This window comes from Cupressus sempervirens, chromosome 8, assembly GCF_028749045.1.
Source record: "Cupressus sempervirens isolate cs-2001-9-10 chromosome 8, ASM2874904v1, whole genome shotgun sequence".
Taxonomy (NCBI): domain Eukaryota; kingdom Viridiplantae; phylum Streptophyta; class Pinopsida; order Cupressales; family Cupressaceae; genus Cupressus; species Cupressus sempervirens.
This window is the reverse complement of record NC_143125.1, coordinates 202,677,739-202,699,700: the sequence shown is the minus strand read 5'-3', so window position 1 is coordinate 202,699,700 and position 21,962 is coordinate 202,677,739. Positions and strand designations below refer to the sequence as shown.

The following is a 21,962-nucleotide window of genomic DNA, read 5'->3' as shown; positions in this document are numbered from 1 at the left end:
TCATCAATAAAAATTACATAAAAGACCACCCTTTTAGTGAAGGTACAAACATAGGACCACAAAGGTCAATGTGGATCAATTCAAGTATGGATTTTGATTTGTGAACACTTTTAGGAAATGATTGCTTTGTGTTTTTGCCTAGTGCACATCCTTTGTAAATGATTAAGTGATCAATTTTGAGACTAGGTAAACCTTTTACAATTTTTCCTATAGATGATAATGCACGATAGTGAAGATGACCTAGCCTTCTATGGTAAATTTCAGTAAAATTTGAGGTTTCATAACTTAAGGCTAAGTTTTGATTATAACAAAGTTTATACAGACTTTCGTCTCTAAATTTAATAGAAATAGTTTTCTTGATATTAGAGTTCTTTGGCCAAGATAGAACTTTGTCCTCTTGAAAAGTGACTCTGAATCCTTGATCAACAAGACTAGAAATAGAGACCAAATTCATTTTTATACCAGGTACATATAAAACATTTTTGAGTTGGAGAGTAATTCTTGAATTTAGGTGAATTGAGCAGGAGCCAATTCCTTTGATAGGATGAGTAGAATTATCTCCAATGGTGATTCTTCTGAGGAGTATTCTGAGAAGTTTTCAAATTTGTCTCTAAAACTTGTTATATGTCGAGATGGTCCACTATCTATAATCCAAGTGTTCTGGTTTGAGTTTAATTCACTTGAAAGTGCTAAATAAAATGCATAGTTTTCTTTTTCCTCTCTCTACTTCCTCTCCTTTGATTTTTGCTACAACTACTTGAATTCTCTTCTGTTGAGGGCATAAGTTATGAGAAAGACCAATTTTATTACATTTGAAACATCTTAATTTGGACCAATCACATTTCTTATATGATTTGTCAGTTTCCTCTTTATTACGTTTGAATTTTCTTTTCTTGTTTGAATTTGCATGAAGAGCTTGAATGTCTCCCTCTTGATTTATACTTAGTCCTCTTAAGACTAATTTTGATTCTTCTTGTGTGCATTCATTTTTTAGTAATTCAAATTTAGGAAGCTTAGGTCGGGAGCTTAGACCTCGAATATTTCCCAAGATAGAGGAAGTCCTCTTAATGCTATCATGTTAGTTCTTTGTCATCAACTCAATTTTCCATTGTTGCAAGTTGATCTTCTAATTCAAAAATTCTTAGAATATAGGATGTGATAGATTCTCTATTATTCATTTTTATGTATAGTTATAGATCTTGTTTTAGGGTGAGCAGTCTACTAGTATTGTTGATTTCAAATGTGTCTTTGCTAGTAGAGAACATCTCAAATGCAGTCTTAAGACTGGATATAGAAGGAAGAATATGATCTTTCACGGAATCTATTATAATTTTCATTGCCTTGTTATTGTGTCTTTTTCATGTCATTTTATCAAGATCATTTTCAGGCATAGATTTGTTTGTTTCTATGTACTCCTTGAATTCCATTTCTCTTAATATTATCATGACTCAAATTTTCCATGATGAAAAATTTGATGCTCCCTCAAGTCTATCCTCTTACATGATTCACCATTTTGATGTAAGGATGTAATTTAAATTTTATAAATTTGAGACTATAGATTTAATTCTGAATAATAGAGTTTCTTATTAGAATGGCCTTGATAACATGTTAATTTTAAGTATCACTAACAAAGTAAACTACTATATCAGAATGTAACAATTGAATTATCCTTACTTGATATCTTTGTACTATAGAAGGAATGATTCAAACTTGTCTTTACATTTCAGATAATTCAATATTCAAATCCGACTGTTGTCCAATAATCTTCAGAATATTCACCAATGGAGTATCAACAATTTAACTGTTATAATCTGCAGAGAGGAGAAGTAGATTGCTGGGACTTGTATGCCTTAGATTAATATTGTTCTCAGCGATTTCTTGACATCTTTATATAATCATGAGAAGTCACATCTCCATAGAGACATGACTCTATGTGACCAAAGGTCACGTAGGGTCATGCCTCTATGTAGGCATGACTAACTAAACTTAACCAATCACTGTCTAACATAACCAATGGCAGTCGGCGGCAGTTTAATTAGTATTCAAAGGCAGATACAAAAGCCCCAATAATTCCACTGCATAAGCCCAATATGAATGAACTCTGTTTTTGTGAATATTTGAACACATGTGTGTGTGTGTGTATATATATATATATATATGTATATATTTTTCACAGAAGAATATACAAAATTCATCAAATCGTATTTGCATGTATACAATATTGCTTCAACTGATGCTATACATCAACATCTTTATCCTGTACAATGAGATGGCTGACTTGATAATAAAATCAATTACCCTCCATAGGAAAGAAAATGAGAGATTGTGTAATTGTCAAAAAGATTGAATGCTTAACAACCGCATTTCTCCTCGTGGGAAGAAGTTGGGCTAAGTTTAAACTCAAGAACACTTCCAATTTTTGAAAGGAATTGGTAAGAAGAACTCAAATGGATGAAGATTGTGTCTCTAAAATTTTCTCATGTGTTTCCAAGTCCTTGGTAGATGATCATGCCAAAATTAAATTAGGTAGATGGCCTTTTGCAAAGACTCATTACTATCTGTCTTACAATGATTATAGAAAGATGAGTTCCATAACCAGTGATTACAATCAATAATACACTCAAATGATTAAAGTGGACACTAACACATGAAACAAGGTTGAAACAAAGTTTTTTTAAAAATAAAACTTTCCCATATACCAATATGTCCAAGTATTCCTCTAGAATGCAAATATAAAAAAATTGAATAAAATGTTGTTGGGATTCAATTGGAAAAAGTCCATGGGTGGTTTGATAGAGCTCCTTGATAACTTTACAATATCAAAAGAATCACAAAAAAGGAATATTGAGGCAGAAACTTATAAGCTTGACAAACAACAATTAAATGCACTTAAAACAAAATCAATAAAGATGGCTTGCACCATTGTGAAGTGATTCTACAAACTTTTGTTGACATATAATTTGCAAAAATTTGACACTGGTGCAAAGTGATGGTGAAAACATAATAGCCCTATTTGGCCTTCAAAAGTTAAAAATAACCAATTCAACAAAAAATATGGTCACCAATGTGATTGATTGCCCTGCTAGGCCTTTAAAAACTCCAACACGAAGTGCAATGGTGCCACCTAGGCAACGATGGTGTGTGAACAACAGTCAAGTGTCATGTCGCATGTGCTCTATCACTAGGAAATGAGCTCCTCAATGCTTTGATATCATTGTAACGATAAAATTGGCATTAAACAAAATTTGGATGCTATGTGAAAATAAGCCCCTCGGTGTTATGATATGATCATACTTGTACAAAGAGAGTTGGTGTGATGCATTTAACTTTACCTTCTTGTACAGGGATAACAATGGTGGTTTTACATGGAGAAGCCTATGGACTAAGAATATTCTATCATGATGTTGACTACAAAATTTGTCAATGCTAGTGATGATATGGAGTAATATGATTTTACGAATTCTCTACAATGACTAAACAACATAAAGTTATGCTAATGGACCTTGACAGAAATCTTATATTTCAATGATTTGGTAATTAATCTTAGGGTTATTGGGTCTTCTAGACATGATGATAGGTTGTTTCAGCCTAAAATGCCTAAAATCTCAATTGTCTCCTAGATTTGCAACCATCAACTCACATTGAAATCCTCGTGGATTTTGCCCTCTATGTTGGATTTTGATGAAAAAAGGTGAAAAATGACTTTCTTAGATGCTTTAAATACAATGGTGAGGTCCAAATTATATCATGTACACAACCAAAAAGTCAAGCTTGATTACATGCTAGATCTTAAAAGGGGCTTGTAGATCTGAAACTTTGATCCCTCCTCTAGGGTCACTTGTAAAATCAAAACATGCCTTCCACAAGAGAGCTACTAGAGCAAAATAATGTGTTATTGTGGGCATAGTGGACTAGATTAAATTGGATACTACATCACAAAATGTACATATGGTGCCTTTCTTATATAGGAAAGGTTGATTTTTAGGATCAGAGAAAGTCATGACATGTGTCTTAATTCTATACAATGACACAACTAGCTTGATAATTATTAAATGACCTATGACACAAGAAGTAGATGCCAAAAGATAAGATGAGATCTAATTGACAATTAATATAGTCTAGAATGATTCCTAAGACCTAAGTTAAGCATGTGAATAAGGCCTGCTAGTGGACTAGTTAGGTTAAGCACCTTATTGATATCAACATATAGATTCTTAACCATGACTATGTTTCTTCACATATGGTGTGATTATTGCAAGGGTAGAGTTTAAATTTATCTAAATATTTATAACTTTGAATTCTATATTAAAACATGCATGCAATTTTTAATTATTTTTCCCTTCTTTTGTGTTTATATGATAATGGCCTTTATAACATTCTATTTCATTCTTGGGAATGTTTCCTTGTAGATAGACATAATGCAAGAAAGGAGGTGTCTTGAGGCAAATATGGTAATCTTTGTATTAGGCAGTGCAAAGGCTATCCTTAAAATTAGGGATAGTTCTATGTAAGTGATTACAAAGTTGATACAATTATAAAATAACAATGTTGGCTAATAGTTGTTCCAAATGGATATCAACAAGATACAATGACTATATCAAAATGTTGGTAGAATATTTTTGGAAAGGATATATCTAATTTATAGGGAGACCACAATTGCATTCTCCAAGACATATACCAATTGTTTAAATTATATTCTTTATTATGAGTGCAAAAAATGTTAATGATTTGTAGTTTCGGTCAGACTAGTTGAATTGATGAAATCAGCCTTTAGTATTCCCTATCTATCCTACATTTATATTCTACTCAAAATTTGTGTTGAGTGTTGTTAATATAATACATGATTACACTTAGGTACACACATATATGTACATTGTTAAATAAATAGCTATTACTCATTTTTGTTAAATTTCATACATGCATCAAATTTATCTATGAGAAATATATTTCTCTTAATTTATATTCTTGATGAATATATCTATGCACTTGCTTTCATTTAAGTAAGGCAACTCTGCAAATTGTAATACTGAACTAGCAAAGCAACTTAAACATGAATATGTGATTTGAGCATTTTAATTTATGCAAATAACACTGAGAAGATTGAATGGATTGTATGTCTTATGTTGTTAGGTTATTTGAGAATGGAACATCTCCCCTCTAAATAGAGTTCAAGTGGGAAAGGAACATTGACTAATATTCCCCCCACAATGTAAAATTTCCACTCATTCTTATATTGTTGAACAATTTTGTATCAAATATGACAATTCCTTTCTAAGTTCCAACTTGCTCTTTTCATCCATTGAAGGTCCAAACATTCATTTAGCTTAACAGTAGAAGCAAACATGTCCTTCCATTTTCTCAGACTCGTCCACTATACGCCAATATCTACATTGAGTATAGTTGTGCCATATGAATGAATCTACAACTCATATGTTGAGCTTTATTCATCAAAGAGAGACCCATAAATAGTTCAAATGAATTCTTAAAACTTCATTAACGTCTCACAACAACTCAATTACGCACATCTTGCAATCTATATATATATCATTAGTGAATCTATCAAATGTGGTTTACTCCCACTGAATTAATATGATCAAGATCACCAAAGGTTGACTGAATCATATCCTCTATATGCTCCCTCTCTTTTAAGGTTGCCTCAAATGTCAGTCTCCCTCTAAATTTCGTTCTCTCTTCTTGTAATAACGTTCTCAAAGGAAAAGATTAAGGCACAAGTTTTATACAAATGTAAAAATGACAAATTTATTGTATTAAGAATGCAATACTTGGAAATTATACTCAAAGGAAATATTTATTTCATGTAGTCAAAGGATAATGCTCTTCAGATGACTTCTTTATTCATTATTAATACTTCTCCTTGTCCATAAATAAATTTCATATCTCATTGTATCCAATAATAATATTGGTATCTCACAATAATACGGATAAGTTGTATTACTATCTTGATATGTACCCACTAAGTTCTTTATGATTAATAATATTAGATTATCAAATATTATCGTTGAAGATTATTATCCTTATTACACAACAATTTTATATTATACCATTATTAAAAAATAGCATTCATCTACTTTTCTATCTTTATATGTTCTAGTGTATTTATTAACATATTGATAGTGTAAGGAATAATACATTTCATAATAGTATAAAAATTAAATTTATTAACATATTGATAGTGTAAGGAATAATACATTTCATAATAGTATAAAAATTAAATAATGAATCACCTATACTTACCGCAATTCTTTTAGTTGATGGGTGGTGATTCAAGTGAGTGTGGTAATATTGATCTTCCTTTCTCACATTAAAGTCCCTTGGCCTATGCTAACCCGTCCTCTTTATCATTTCCAATGAAATAGAACTCCTTATAATTCTTTTCAATCGCCTTTTTAATATTCTCATTTGTCATTTCTTCTATGTGACTGTTATGAGCATGCAATGGAAGGTGCTTGAAGAATAGTGGATGATTTGATTGAACTCATAACACGGAATATAAAAGGAAAGTGACATCAATTTGTGGAAAAGATCGCTGGAACTACATCATGTGTGATCATTTCCATGTTTTCCAAATTGAGCCCAGTTTCCTACGAGTAACATACTTAGAAAATTCACACATCTGTAAAATTAAAAAACCCATCACATTTTGTGGTGATGTATTCTACAAACATAGCACTATTTTTCTTTTCTTCGCAAACTGATGTCCGAACCTGTACTTTCTATCTTTGTCCAGCAAACAATGTGGTCAATTCGATGGCGGACCATGGAATACTTCTATGTGACTATCTCTCCCTTTGAATGATTGTTGGAAAGCCTTCATATATCGTTCCTCTTTCATGAAGAGTTTCTATGCACGAGACATATCCCATGCCTTGAGGAGATCACAATCTTTTATTTTTTATTTTTTATTTTTATGTCTGATTCAATCAACATATATGCAATGTGAATTGCTTCATGTGCTGTCCTTTGCTTGCCTAGTTTGAAATCAGGTAATATCTGAATTTTAATTTTGAAATCCTCCTCCTATTATAGTTTGTAGTTAGACTCATATATTGTGCTTCTATCCTTGGGCGTGAATTGAATATATATATATGATTAGGAGCTATGACATGTGAATAATTTTTTAAATATTTAATAATTCTGAATATGGGTTTCAAGTTACGTGGAGATGTTATTGAAGATGACTTCTCTGTTGTTATTTATACTCCCATCTACTTTGGTTAATACTCTCTAATGAGATCGTGCTCCTCATGAAACACTGGACCAATATAATGGTGATTAATTTAGATTTATTATTTGTTTCAATTCTCAGCATATCTTATTATCTGTCTTCCTTGACAGGGAAATGTGAGTGGTCCTTCAATGCTTTATGTTGAATAATATTCTTATTTCTGATCTATGATCCCTATATATATATATATTCTTACTCAGAATTCCTTCGATGCTGATTTTGCTGTTTGCTATCTCCACCAATGTTATCCCTGATTCGATGGTACAAGTTGCATTTGAAATGTAATGGGTTTGACTAATATAATCTGTATGCATTAGCTGAATGTAAAATCAAGGGGTAGTTTTAGAAACTATCTTATCCTTCTTGCACATTCCTTCCTATCCATTTCTAAATGCAAGTGTGATGAATATAAATAAGGGCCTCTTGCATTTGATGCTAATGGAACTGATTGGTGAATAGTGTATGCAGACCAATGAGGAGTCTTCTAGTATGAATCCCCATACTTTTCCAGACTGTGGACTGTAGCATTTTCCACCCATGAATCACGTCTTTGCATTTCCCTTTGCCAACGTTCTTCCTCAGCTTGCCAATCAATATTGATTGTTTCTAATCGTGTGCATTGGTTGTTAGGATGTCTCTGGACGTAGACATTCCTACTGGTTTTTCGTACTCTCTATTTAGAATAGTGAATAATGAGGCGTATTTGCAATTCCATTTTAATCATTTGCAGCTAGGCTCTGCTACCATGTTAAGTAACATGGATCGTTTCTGCAAATGTAAGAATATGGTCATTGTAATTGATATGTTCCAAATGAAGGTTTGGATCTCATATAAATATGAGAGGAGTAGACATGTCTCTTGAAGAGACGTTTCCAAGGTTTAATCATCATTTAATTAATACATATATTTCACAATAATAATTAGTAAAATATATATATGTATATACATATAATAATACATGCATACATATGTATAATTTGTTTTACTGCCTAATAATAATAATAATATTTATATATGATATATATGTATATATTTTTTCAATGACTTTTTATCAACTGAACTATAACATTAACACTTTCTTAGTTTAGAAGGATAAACATATGAATAGATATGACCCCAATGTAATATCACAAATGACAACATTTAAGAATATCTTGTATCAGAAGATATCCACCATTTTGATATTTAGTATGATATCATGAGTAATGGCCTCCTAAATATAAACACGAGATATTCGCCAAGTATTCTGAGGAATGGCCTCCCAAATCTATACAAACATTTCATAGACTATCAATGTAATGACATCTATCACTTGGTTGTTGATTTTCAAGATATAATCTATCATGATCTTCTTCGATGTTATAGATTGTCTATCACAATAAAAAAATTAAGTTATTGTAAGATTGTCACCTTTCAATAACTTCTACAAATACAAGTGATGATCATTTGAAAGTTGTCAATTCCTCATGATGTACACAGGGGGCGAGCCCATTAAAATCATGTAGTCACACACATGACATCAAAAGTTTACATGAAGTCAAACTCCCTCTCAATCTAATATCAACTTCTTTGATGTCTTAGTACAAGGTTGTCTCTGATGAAGTGTCAGACTTCCTCTAACTCTAATATCATCCTTCTAACCTTTAGACAGTAAGTTGTGTCATGCTCCTTGGTTCAACAAGTATCCATCTATTGTTTAGGCATTCACATAAAGACCTTTTAGTCTACACATATGAAACTTCAATTCATGAATCATTGTCCTCTTTAAGTGTTACAGTTTCTTGATTACTAGAGAATCCATCTCAACATGGTCTACTCCCTTTAAATAAATATGATCAAGATCCTCAATAGTCAAGTGAAACATATCCTCTATTTTCTCCCTCTGTCACGAAAGCATACCTCTTTGTCCAAGGTTGCCTCTAATGAAATGTCTGGCTCCCTCTTGATATAGAAGGATACCCACAATCTCAATCATCAAGGATATCTTGCTTCAATAGCCTCATGATCATCAGATGACTAATGAACCCTAGATCAAAACTTCTTTGGAGCTACTTTGTTAAGATTTGAGTCCTAGACTATATTTGGTAGCATGTCTAGTGTACCAATTTTCTTTTCCTAGAAGAACATCCTTGATGGTGTCTCTTCTATGACATCTCCCCTATAAAGATAGTTTAAACTTTAAATAGGAATAGAACATTGTTCATTATTCCCCCATCCCCCCCACCAATGTAAAATTCTCATTCTTATATCGTTGAACAATTTTGCATCACATCAATTATAAAAGACTTCTTTTTGTTCGTCTTTTTCTTGTTTGTAAAGAATCATCCTTGGGGACCAAGGAAAAAGAACAAGAGCATAATAAATCATATACCCCACACAAATATATATATATATATATATATATGACCATTCAAACCAATATTTAGTTTTGGACATTGCCTGTTGAGAACATATATACAGTACGAACAATATTAGTACCTCCTGCGATCTCATAGATACATAATCTCACACATCGAATAATATTCATAGTAAATTGAATATTCAACAATACAATCATATATACAGTATGAATAATATTAGTACCTCCTGCGATCTCACACATACATAATCTCACACATCAAACAATATTCATAGTAAATTGAATATTCAACAATACAATCACATAATCATACTATCTAGTAAAGGACTAGATTTAAGTTTTTCATATTGAGGAATCAAGGATGTGAACTTAGACCCGAATTGTCATCAATATTGAAAGAAATTAAATTTATTGTAAATCTATCTTAGATCTAAACTTCCTTAACATGGCTAACTAAATAATAAAACGTAGTACTCAAAGAGAGAATACTTATCTCACTTATCTGGAGCAAACAATCAACAACATTCTTTTTGATGTATGTGAAAGACTTTTCTAGCAACTCAGCTCAATGCTATGCAAAAACTAGTTGGCATTTGTAATAATATGAAATCCACACCTGACCCTCTTAGGAATCCCCAAAGAAATGAGCTCTCCAATCTTACTAATCCCCTTTAATTGCTGCATGTTTCCTTTTATTTGCAAAGACCCCACAATAGTGAAATATACATTCCTAGTAGTCTAATGAGTTGAAGAACAAATTGTAATGGTAGTGATCATCGAGATAGTACATCGGCAGTCTTCCTTAAGGAATCACTGAGGTAGGCCACAAATGTCTGAAATGAATTAGAGACCTGATCAATTTGCAAAAAATCACAATATTACTTCCAATTTGTTATTGTCAACATATGCCCATCAATTTCAGTAGTACATCCTCCATTATTCCAAAGCAATTGTGTCATCATGCGGTAGTCTCCTTGTAGCACTAGATGTCAAAAGGATCAATGTTGCAATGTGAACTCGGATATTGTCCAACTTTAGAAAATCTTAATTCAATATGGTTCTAAATCTTTCTGTTGATAGATACCAAACTATCTCCTCCCGCAACTTTAGTATTATCACAATGCAGTATCATAGTCAAAATAGGTGCTCACAAATAATTGAAATCTTTTAATCTCTCATTGCAAATATTTGATGCAAGCCCTTCAAACAATAAAAACAATATCTCTAATCACTTTCGCAAGTATATATTGAATTATTACAACAATATTAACATTTTCATATGTGCTCAATATGTGAAAGCTTGGCTTTTCCTACACTTTCCTTTTTATATCACAATATTTCAATTAAGGTAGATAATCATGTATTAATGAAATTTTTTGGCTTCCTTTACAATCATTTAATTATTTTTTTTAGTATTGCCGAGTAGACTGTGTAGCTGAGTAGATAGACTCCAATTGATGTTCCCCATGAACGCATATCTCAAATTATTGATCATAATAATGGGTTTCTTTCACTTATTCAATTTCTCCCGTCAAATACACTTGCTCATTTTACATGGATGCATAATGTCATTCACGAGAAGCATGGCTGTGATGATGTGATTGTGATTCTGGTTATACAAGTATCCAACATTCATTGGCAGTGTTCTAGACATCTGGTACCTTGGTAGGACTATCTTTGCAAGAAGGCAATGTTGTTTACGTGTGCTTGATAATCTGCTAAAACTTGACAAACTCAAGACAACAGATTGGTATGACAGTGGAGTCGCCTTCACAAATGTGTGCACCATTAATGAAATAGCATCACCATTAGATACACGTGTTGGACTCAGTACTGCACCATGTGCACCAGGGAGACCACCAAGGGATATTTAGTGCTTGAAGATTTTAGAACGAGTGTCGCATCTTTGAGGCCCTTTTTACTCCAAGGCTTCTCTTCGGCTGCTATCTCCAATGGCTACGCTTGGCTCAGTTACCTTCTCTTCCAGACAGATGGAGCCACTCTTGAATTACCTCAGTCTGTGGACGTTGTGCTTCTTGTCCTATGTTTGCGTGGCACAAGGATGGCATGGTGTGTGTTTCCCTTTTGTCTTTGTCTTATCCAAAGTCGTGTGGCTTGAGTGGTACTAATAACCAGTCTTATTCCTCTTTCATGCGTTTAGACAAGAATAAAAAATATATCTTCTTCCTTTTATGTTATTCAGCTATGTCAAGATATTTAAAAATATCATCATTAGAAGACTCCAATGGCTCCATCGCGTATCAAACAAAATTTCAAATTAAAATAGTATTCGCAGAACTGTTGTAATAACCCAACGAATTGTAAAATCTTTCAGCTCTTTAAATTTAATAACCCAATGAATTGTAAAATCTTTTAACTCTTTCAATTTCTGAGAGTAAAAGCATTCATCATACACAAAATTGTAAGACCAAATTTTATTGTTTCCCTGTACGCTGATTTCTCCAATATCAATGATTATTCGTTTTTATCTTTTGCTAATTTTCTCAGAGATTGAACTATGAGAAATATATTTCTCTTAATATTCTTGATGAATATTTATCTATGCACTTGCTTATATTTTAGTTAACTCTGCAAATTGTAATATTGAACTAGCAGAGCAACTTAAACATGAATATGTGATTTGAGCGTTTTAATTTCTGCAAATAACACTAAGAAGACTGAATGGATTGTATGTGTTCTATTGTGTTATTGCAGAACATATCCCCCTCTATAAAAGGATGGTTGGGAGTCACGTCCCATAGGGTGTGTGACTTCCACGTCACTCCTCTTCAAGACAAAGTTAATCATGCCTTAAAGCATCAACTAGATAGTCGGTCATATTTATAATTTAATCAGTCCATTCTAATCTACTATGCAATAAATAATATTTGTCGATTTATCTCTGTGTGTGTGAAAAAGGTATATTCGTACATCATAACAATTTTCTATATCACACTTTGCAGAGTGTATAAATTTATCTCAATTAAGATAGATGATCACTGTGCATTGATTATGTGAAATCGATAAAGATTCTGAAATCTGTGCGTTCATATTAAGTACAAAAAAACATACAAATGCAATTACAAGATACAACAACAGTTTTATTTACCTTCTCAAGTGACATAAATATTATCATACTCAGATTAGTTTGAACTTTTATCATAGTTCTGCAACGTTATATTGATTACAATATTAGTGTCTTTGTAATTAAAGAATAAAACTTATTGAGCTCTTATTCTATATACCTATTATTGTATTGAGATCAATATAAATTGAAATAAATTGTTAAAATTGTTAGTGTAGTTTTTTTATTTTTCCTATTTTGCTAGGTTTTTCTTACACTTTTAATAATCTCGCTTAGGTTAATAAAGCATGTCTTATTAGGTGAATGGTTGTGAGGTGTCACCTTCCTACATGTGAGCATCCATTAGCTATCTTGAGAAGATACTTTGCTATCTTTAGTCCGATAGATGGTTGGTGTTGCCACCTCCTCCCTCTTTCTAGCCTATATAAACATGCTACTTGGCTTGTATTTGCATCTCTTGTTTTTGCATCTTCTTAATGCTATTTTGCTTCCAGCATTTGCATTACTCTTTTGAAGACTAACTCTATGATGCTATTTTGATTTTGTATCATTTGCATTCATAGTATAGATATTTACTCTTTGCACTAATTTTCTGGGTTATTAATCTTATCAGATTCTAACATGGTATCAGAGTTTTTTTATGTGTAAGAGTAGATTTGAGTTTCCTTAATTGAGAGATTCGAGGGGGGGGGGGGCAAATAAACTTTATTATATTTTTTTTTAAATGAAGTATGCTCTTCTCTTTGCATCTTTGGATGATCCTGAAAATCAGAAAAGTTTTGACAAAAACGGTTTTTCTCTGGGGTTTCAATCTCAAATCTGACAACCAAGTTTTCAATCAGTTTTGCAGATTCCAGCATGCCATTGATGGACTTAAGAAGCTGATCCAGCATTTGCATGTCATATTTTGGTTGCTGGGTTCATTTTTTGATTTTTGGAGCCGTTTTTTATTGTTAAAGGCGTTTGATTTACACTACAGCAACATCTTCTGTACATCAGCAAAAAAAACGCTTTCTAGGTTTTGTTCACAGCCTCGAAAAACTATTTAGGTATCTTTTAGATTTTGCATGCAAGCTGTATATTTTGCAGAATCGAGCATGCAAAGCTACAGACATACCCCTCTCTGTTGACAGTCGCAGATTTGAACACAATTTTCAAATGTCTCATTCTTGCTCATACGGACTCCGATTTTGATGATTCTTGTTATGAAGCCATACCCCTCTCTGTTGGCAGTCGCAGATTTGAACGCAATTTTCAAATGTCTCATTCTTGCTCATACGGACTCCGATTTTGATGATTCTTGTTATGAACTTCGCTATTTTTTTGTGCTCTATCCATTAGTGGAGTTTTTTTTTAAATTTTCATGCATTAATTCTTCAGAAATTGCAGATTCTCAACCGTGATTGTGCACAGTTATCGTTTTGGAAACTTCGGAAGATCATAACTTTCTCATACGACCTCGTATCGAGGCGATTCTTTTTTTGAAAGTGCATGATTTTTCGAGTAGATCGCAGTGGTGCTATTTTTTCCTTGATTATTGTGCTCAAGTTTCATTTTTAGGATATGCTCTTCATGAGGAGGCCCTGTTGGTTTTCTCATCGTAATTTGAGCATACGGACATATTTTTTCGATCTAAAAAATGCATCGAAAAGCTGGTTTCGAGACGGAGATGATGGTACAGGTGTTTTTGATTTTTGCTGCAGTCTGGTTGCCTATTTTGGCAGTCAAAGCCAAATGTTCTATTTTGCCTTTCAGGAGTCATATCTCGCTCATTCGGACTCTTTTCTGGGCTCGCCAGATATCGTTGGAAAGTTGGTTCTATGAGTTATTCAGTTGCAGAGGTCTTTTATCCAGATTTTGCTCCAGGTTCTTTCTCCTTCGAGTTTTTCACTTTCGCACTCTGGCGAATTACTTGGATTCTACAGGTCCTGGAATCTCTTCTTCTATTCTTTTGGCTCACTCTTCTTTCTGACTTCTGAGCATTGTATGCTTCTATTCTGTTGCATTCCTTTTTTTGTAAACGCACTGAGATAAAGTGCCTGCTTTTGCATATCTGGGATCTTGTACACCTTGTGTTTGTTTGTACTCGCACTCAGTTATAAAGTGCCATGGGGGGTCATGATGTTTTGCCATTTTGTGCTCATCCACCTTTGTCAAGTGAATTTTTCTTCCACAACATTAGCCCATGCAGTGTGTCGGTGACACCGCCCTTTATCCTATGCTTGTACTTCTATTGCACTATTGGTGTTCCTAATTCTTCTTCTTGCAGATGTTTTTGGCATTGCATTTCAGCGTTCCTGTCACCCCTCTCCCTGTTCAGCATTATGGGGGGGTTCACCTGTTGGCTCTTTTGCTTCCTTGGTTCGGTTGAGTGATCTACGTATTCAATTTTTGTTCCTATGTACTAGGTAGATGCAGTGGCTAGGAACCTATGCATTTCGGTGAGATGGTTCATCAACTATATAGACACTCATTCATTCCTACTTTTGGAGGTCACCTCTTCGATTGATCAGCTCTTCAGACTTTGTCTTCTCTACCTGGTCATGCACTATTTCAGTGGGGGTTCCAGCAGTTTCTTCTGACAGTGTTTGCAGCTTCATGCTTCGGAGATGCTTCATGCTCTTTTTTGTTCCTCTCTTTGGGACATTTCCTAGATTGGAGGCTTAGTTTCCTTCATCTAGTTCTTTTTCTTGTATTAGGTACCTGATCAGGCCTTATTGCCGGGACCCATTTTCCTACTTTCATAGCTTTGCTAGGTTAGCATCCACCTAAGCTTCGCTTATGGGGGGTGTTAGTGTAGTTTTTTTATTTTTCCTATTTTGCTAGGTTTTTCCTACACTTTTAATAATCTCGCTTAAGTTAATAAAGCATGTCTTATTAGGTGAATGGTTGTGATGTGTCACCTTCCTACATGTGAGCATCCATTAGCTATCTTGAGAAGATACTTTGCTATCTTTAGTCCGATAGATGGTTGCTCCTCATTGGTTGGTGTTGCCACCTCCTCCCTCTTCCTAGCCTATATAAGCATGCTACCTGGCTTGTATTTGCATCTCTTGTTTTTGCATCCTCTTAATGCTATTTTGCTTCCAGCATTTGCATTACTCTCTTGGAGACTAGCTCTATGATGTTATTTTGATTTTGTATCATTTGCATTCATAGTTTAGATATTTACTCTTTGCACTAGTTTTCTGGGTTATTAATCTTATCAGTTTCTAACAAAAATTTCTTACGATGTAAATATGATTAAAATTTGACATAATATCAGATCTAGCCTAAGGAAGTTTCGTATCAGATTTATAGAGAGGTCACTAAACTGCCTCTAGAATTCTTCAAATATATAAAATGATGAATAGTGTCAGAGTTGAAGATCAATCTGAAGGAGAATCAAACTTAATATCCTAGAAATTTAGAATAATGTTTGCCTTGAAAGAAGAAAACATCATTTGTAGAAAAAGAAACTTCCATACTAAGTGAAGATAGTGGAAAACATCAATGGATGAAAAACAATAAAAATGTCATGAAGATATTAGTGGATGTTGTAAAGGATCATATAGTTCCAACTAATCAAAACTAGATACTGCATATGACATGTTCACATTCTTAGAGAACGTGTATGAGATAAGTAATGTGAGTAGAGCTCTTGCCCTAAAACAACTTCATCATGTCAAGATGAACAAGGTGAAACTATTACATCATACTTAATGAGAACAATGGACTTAAGAGACCAATTATCCACTATTGGTCATACAATTGATAACAAAAAAATAATGATGTTAGTTTTCAATCGACTCCCTACATCTTGGGAATCCTTTATACAAGGAATAAGCACTCAATCTTAACTTTCTAGGTTTGATCATTTGAAAACCGATCGCATTCAAGAAGAGTCTAGGCTTATAACTAGAGGTATTGGAAAGAACTCTCAAAATGAAGATATTCAAGTCATAAACTCCCATGCTCACAAGAAAGGAAGGAAAACTAACTTCAAGAGGAAGAAAGGAAAAGATACAAGTGGAAATGCTTATTCAAGGGAAAGAGAGACCTATCTAAAATATGGCGCTTTAAATTTGGAGAATTTAGCCCATCTTGCAATGAAGTGTCTAGACAGACCTAAACCTCAAGCTACTATAGTTGAAGTTAATAGAGTGAGCTCAAATAAGGACTATGAAAGACTTGTGTTCTATTCAACCTTTTCAAATCAAGTAACCGCTAGTCTAAATACGTGGGTCATAGATGATGGAGCATCTCGTCACATAACAGGATTCAGAGAACACATAGATAGCTTGTAGAAGATTCAAACAAGGACACCATTGTGGATGATTCTATCTATCTTTTGAAAGGAATTCAAACTTACACTGTACAATTGAACCTAGGCATCTCTTGCCAACTAACACGTGTATTATTGTACTAAGTATAGGACAAAATTTGTTCTCCAGTTAAACCCTTGAAGACAAAGGATATCAAATTACCTTCATGAATGATAAAGTTCTAGCTTGACCAAAAAATTCAACCATTAAGAAAGATCATGCTATATGAGTTTGACATGAACGTTGATACAAATTTTGTGCATCTCCTTCTCAAGCATTAACTCATGAGTCCTCAAATACAAGTGAGATTTTGGCATAGAAGAAATGGAGAAATCGATAACATTACCTAAATTTAAACTACAACATAAAGGAACTTGCAAAGGGTGTGCTTTCGGAAAGAACACCAAAGGCACATTTCATGGTAGTGAAAATAGATCAAAAGTTGTATTAGAACTTGTTTATTCAAACTGATGTGGACCAATGCCAATAACCTCTTTAGGGGGATTTTTGTACTATGTTTTTTTTTTTAGACTATTCAAGGAAAACATGGATATATTTTTTGAAATGTAAAGAGTTTGATGAAGTCCCTAGGTGGTTTAAGGAGTTCAAAGCTCTAGTAGAAAATATGTTGGGTAAAATAATAAAAATCCTAAGATCCGATAATAAGGAGGAATACATATCTAATAACTTAAAAATCTTCTGTAATAATGCATGAAGTTACAGGTAGTTTACATTTCCTTACAATCCTTAACAAAATGGGGTAAGGGGAAGGAAGAATATGACCATTTTAGAAGTAGCCAAAGCCATGCTACGTGGCCAAAACCTTAACAATTCTCTTCGTGTTGAGGTTGCTAATATTGTTGTCTATATTCAAAATAGATGTCCTCACTCCCATTTGGATAACAAAACTCCTAAAGAAGCATTTACAAAAGTAAAACCTAATATAAGCCACACTAGAATAGTTGGCTGTCTTATTTATATTCATGTACCCAAAGAAAACAAATCCTAGCTAGAGCCGTCAGTGATAAAGGGAATATTTGTGAGGTATAGTGAAACATCTAAAGTTGGATTTACATCCTTGGACAAAAATTCATTGGACTAAGTAGAGATAAAATCTTTGAAAAAGATGTTGCATTCAAAAGATCCAAAAACTCTCATGAAATGGACATCGAAGATCAAGAATCTTCTCAAAATATGGAAGAAGATACTAGATTTAGAGGGAGACCCTTGAACATATGGAAGACAACAATCAAAATGATTCCATGGACTCTACTAGTGAGCCTAGAAACACTATAGTAAATTTTGAAAGCCCTTTTTGGGCAAGAAAAATGATTCAAGAGGTTCAAAATTATGGCGCTCAAAATTTTACTTTCAAGGAAGGCAAAAGACCACGTAGATACTCCAACTATGTTGCCCTTATGAGTGAAATTATAAAGTCGTAACATTCTAATGTTGAGGAAGCTCTTGAACATCAAGTTTGCAATAATCTATGACAAAAGAATATCGATCTATTCTTAAGAACAATGTTTGGGACATTGCCCCTATACCAAAAGATAAATCAATAGTTTAATCTAAATGATTGTTCAAAATCAAACATGTAGCAAATGACAATATTAAAAAATATTGTGGGCTAAATATTTTGTAAGCCACAATAACCACAGCTTAGGAAATGGGAACTTGAGGCAATAGTGTAGTGAGACAAATCTCTCCTCTCAGCAATAAAGGAGGCTCCCTTCTTATCGTAGGTGGCTACAACAGAGACCTAACTAGAATTAACAACTAGGTGGTTTGCAGGATTAATTCCTCGTTTTTTAGGAATGATCTTTATACTAACAACAACTATTTGTAATTTAACAAAAGGAACCTACTGCTATAGTAATACTAGTGGCTTAAGGATTGACATAAGAATAACCTTAAGACAACAATTATAACTTGTGTGATTGAGAGGAAGAATCCAAAGTCTCCTACAAGCAATCTCTTTGAAGCAAAAGGACAAACATCTAACAAACTCAGTCTTTGCTCAACAATTCAAATATGAAATAATATACGAAGAAGTAAAGTTCAAAGTCTTTAAATCTAGTACTTGCAGTCACTATCAAACTAAATTGATCTTGTATATGAAAGCTCAAAGTCTTTCAATCAACATCAAATACTCAAATGCTTCACAAAGAAAGAAGTAACAAAGATGAATCAATCAATGCAACACAAGAGACAAAGATTAATTCCAAGTATCACAACACAAAGTTTTGTAAAAACTTGCATCTTTATTCACTTCAAAGATTTACAATAAGAAATACAAAGCCTTCTAGTCACAAGTCAACGTTCTCCTATAAAGCAAAAAATGATTATTTACAATGAGCTCTCTCCTTTATATAGGAAAAACAAAGAGAGAAAGGTGGAGGAAAAAGTGGATCAAGCTCAACCACCTTGACTTATTTCTAACTAACTACTTTGACTTTATTCAAAGTTACATGCCTAATGCGATTGCAACTTAACTACATGAGTTGATTACACATGTACATGTTATCATGTACTTACAACATACATGCTCTTTACATGTAGCTTTCATACTACTATTCTACATAAAGCATATGAAAATATGAAATGTTCATAGAATCTTAACAATCTTTGCAATGAGTTACACAACCTCGACATCGAGCTCACCGATGTACTTAGCAACCATTATGATATCTAGTCTTATAAGCATTCATGGGAAACCACTTATCTGAAGAGAATATATAGCTTCTCAGGCAAGAATGATACCATCATAAATAGACTTGTCAGGGACAAATCCAATTTGTTTCTCACTTATGAGAGATGGGAGGAGCTTCTGAATGCGATTAGCCAAAGTTTTGGAGAGTAATTTATATAGAGTATTGTAGAGAGCTATAGGTCTAAAGTCCTTGAAACTTTCCATTGAATCTTGCTTAGGGATAAGGGCTAGGAAAGTATGATTAACTTCCTTTAGGAGACTTCCAAAATTTCTAGCACAATCTAGAACCTCACAAATTTCATCTCCTAAAAAATGCCAACATTGTTGGAAAAAAGCAAGCAAGGGACCCACACGACCCTAGAGATTTATCAAGATGCATTTGAAACAAAGCTATTGTAACCTCCTTCGAAAACTTAGAAGGATTTTGTTCTATTCGTCTAAAATGATTTTGGGGAAATTTTTTTAAAAGGCAGATTGGCTAGGGAGGAAAGACCCTTCCAAGTTATTTAGATTGACAAATGAAGTGAAATGAAAATTCTTGTTTAAGACTTCATTTCATTTTTACACATTTGTTACTAGAATGATTGTTAAAGTTTGTTAATGAAAAAAATCGTTCTTCAAGTTTATCTTTTATTTATTTATTATATCTTTAAAATGTGTATTTTATAGATTGACAACATTATCTATGTTTCTCTAAAGAGTTTGGAGTATAACGATATATTTTGATTTTTTACATTGACAATGAACTTGTATAAAACATCTCTTATGTTTAACGTAACAAATCAACCAAGGTGTGTACACTTGATTGATTTGTCTTTGTGATATATCAAATAGTCATGTAATCATTTTGCTAGAAGTAAATTGGAGTTGAATTATTAATTAACCATTGTCTATTTTTTTGCAGGCAAGCCATGAGCTTCACACCCAATTTGCAAATGCACTTCAATTGTCTTTACAATAATGTTAATTTTTAACATCAAAATGTATTAATGATCTTTATCTGTAATTTATTCAAAATAGCAAAGCTTGATATTATTTAAATATTAGTAGCTTGCTTCACAAAATAATCTATATTATGTCCATGCTTAAAACTAATAAAAAAGTAAAGGGGCACAAAGCTATGGCAAGTCATAATATGTTATTGTTATGTTAATTTTTGAAAGAAAAATATTACAAGTGGGATTCAAATAAATGCTTTATAATATCAATTGTTTTGTTTTGTTTTGTTTTATATGGCCTTCTAAACCATCGTAATGCAAGTTTTTAATGATGCTAATATTAAATATGATGTTGTTGTACACTTGATTTATTTCATTTTAATAATAAATTAAAATTATGAATTAGATAATTTACAGTAAGTTCAAATTCTATATTTTAAGTAATGATATGGTAAATTTAATATATCATTTTATTTCCTTTTTTATTTATAATCAAAATATTATATATATTACGAACCTTAACAATAATTTAGAATATGAAATTATTTTTTATCTAAGGAATTATCTTTAGTTCAATTTTAATAAATATAACTATGTTTTAGCTATTGAGTTATGAAAATTGAAGTTATTATTGGATAATATATGTTATTTAAAGAGATTCCATGGAAAATTTATTAGAAAGCATGACACCATTGCACAAGAAAATTAACTATTTAATTTCTTTTTCTTGCACAAATATTGGTATGTCTCTTTTAGGGTTCCATATACAATTTTCTATATTATGCAACTATTTAAAATTTGTCCTACAAATGTAGGTATACTCTCCATTGAATTTGATCTGCATGTATCCTCTCCATTGAATTTGATATGCATGTAGAACACCACTCCATTGAATTTGATATGATGTAGAAGACCACTCAATGTTTGTATTTTGTAGAGATCTTTTTCTAAATATAAATATAAATATAATTTTGTTAGACAAGTATCTTGGGTGTTGAGGAGGAAGGAAGTAAGTACAAGTGAAAATAATCCAATCATGAAGGAGAGAAGACTTTTGACATTTTCAATGACTAATAAGAGAGGGGTTCCCTTGATTAAAAATGTTCTCTAATGCATGATTAAGTAATTACAATTGTTGACACAAAGGGAAGGATGAAGGTATGAGTCTAAGTGGCCTAGTCCACAAAAGGGAGAATACTCTTTTATTCAATCAACAAGTGGTGATATGGTTGATTAAGTGTTCGACTAACAATATTTGTTTCTTGTAGAATCTTTCCAATGAATGGCTATAACATATACAATACTTGCATAAATTCT

General features: G+C 32.8%; 1 protein-coding gene across 6 annotated transcripts in view; it reads left to right on the top strand.

The window, feature by feature from the left end:
- Nucleotides 1-20,926, top strand: part of LOC149542221 (putative UDP-3-O-acyl-N-acetylglucosamine deacetylase 1, mitochondrial) — a 149,784-nt gene extending 128,858 nt beyond the window's left edge. For 2 of the 6 annotated variants that reach the window (XM_089797237.1, XM_089797235.1), the window contains one exon: nucleotides 20,612-20,926. In XM_089797237.1, coding sequence (XP_089653363.1) covers nucleotides 20,612-20,681 — 70 coding nt within the window. In that variant the 3' untranslated portion in view covers nucleotides 20,682-20,926. Of the gene's footprint in view, nucleotides 1-4,409; nucleotides 4,737-12,320; nucleotides 12,850-20,611 lie in introns of those variants that run through there. The other 4 variants (XM_089797232.1, XM_089797238.1, XM_089797233.1 and 1 more) reach the window with 3 other exon arrangements.
- The last annotated feature ends 1,036 nt before the right edge of the window (nucleotides 20,927-21,962 follow it).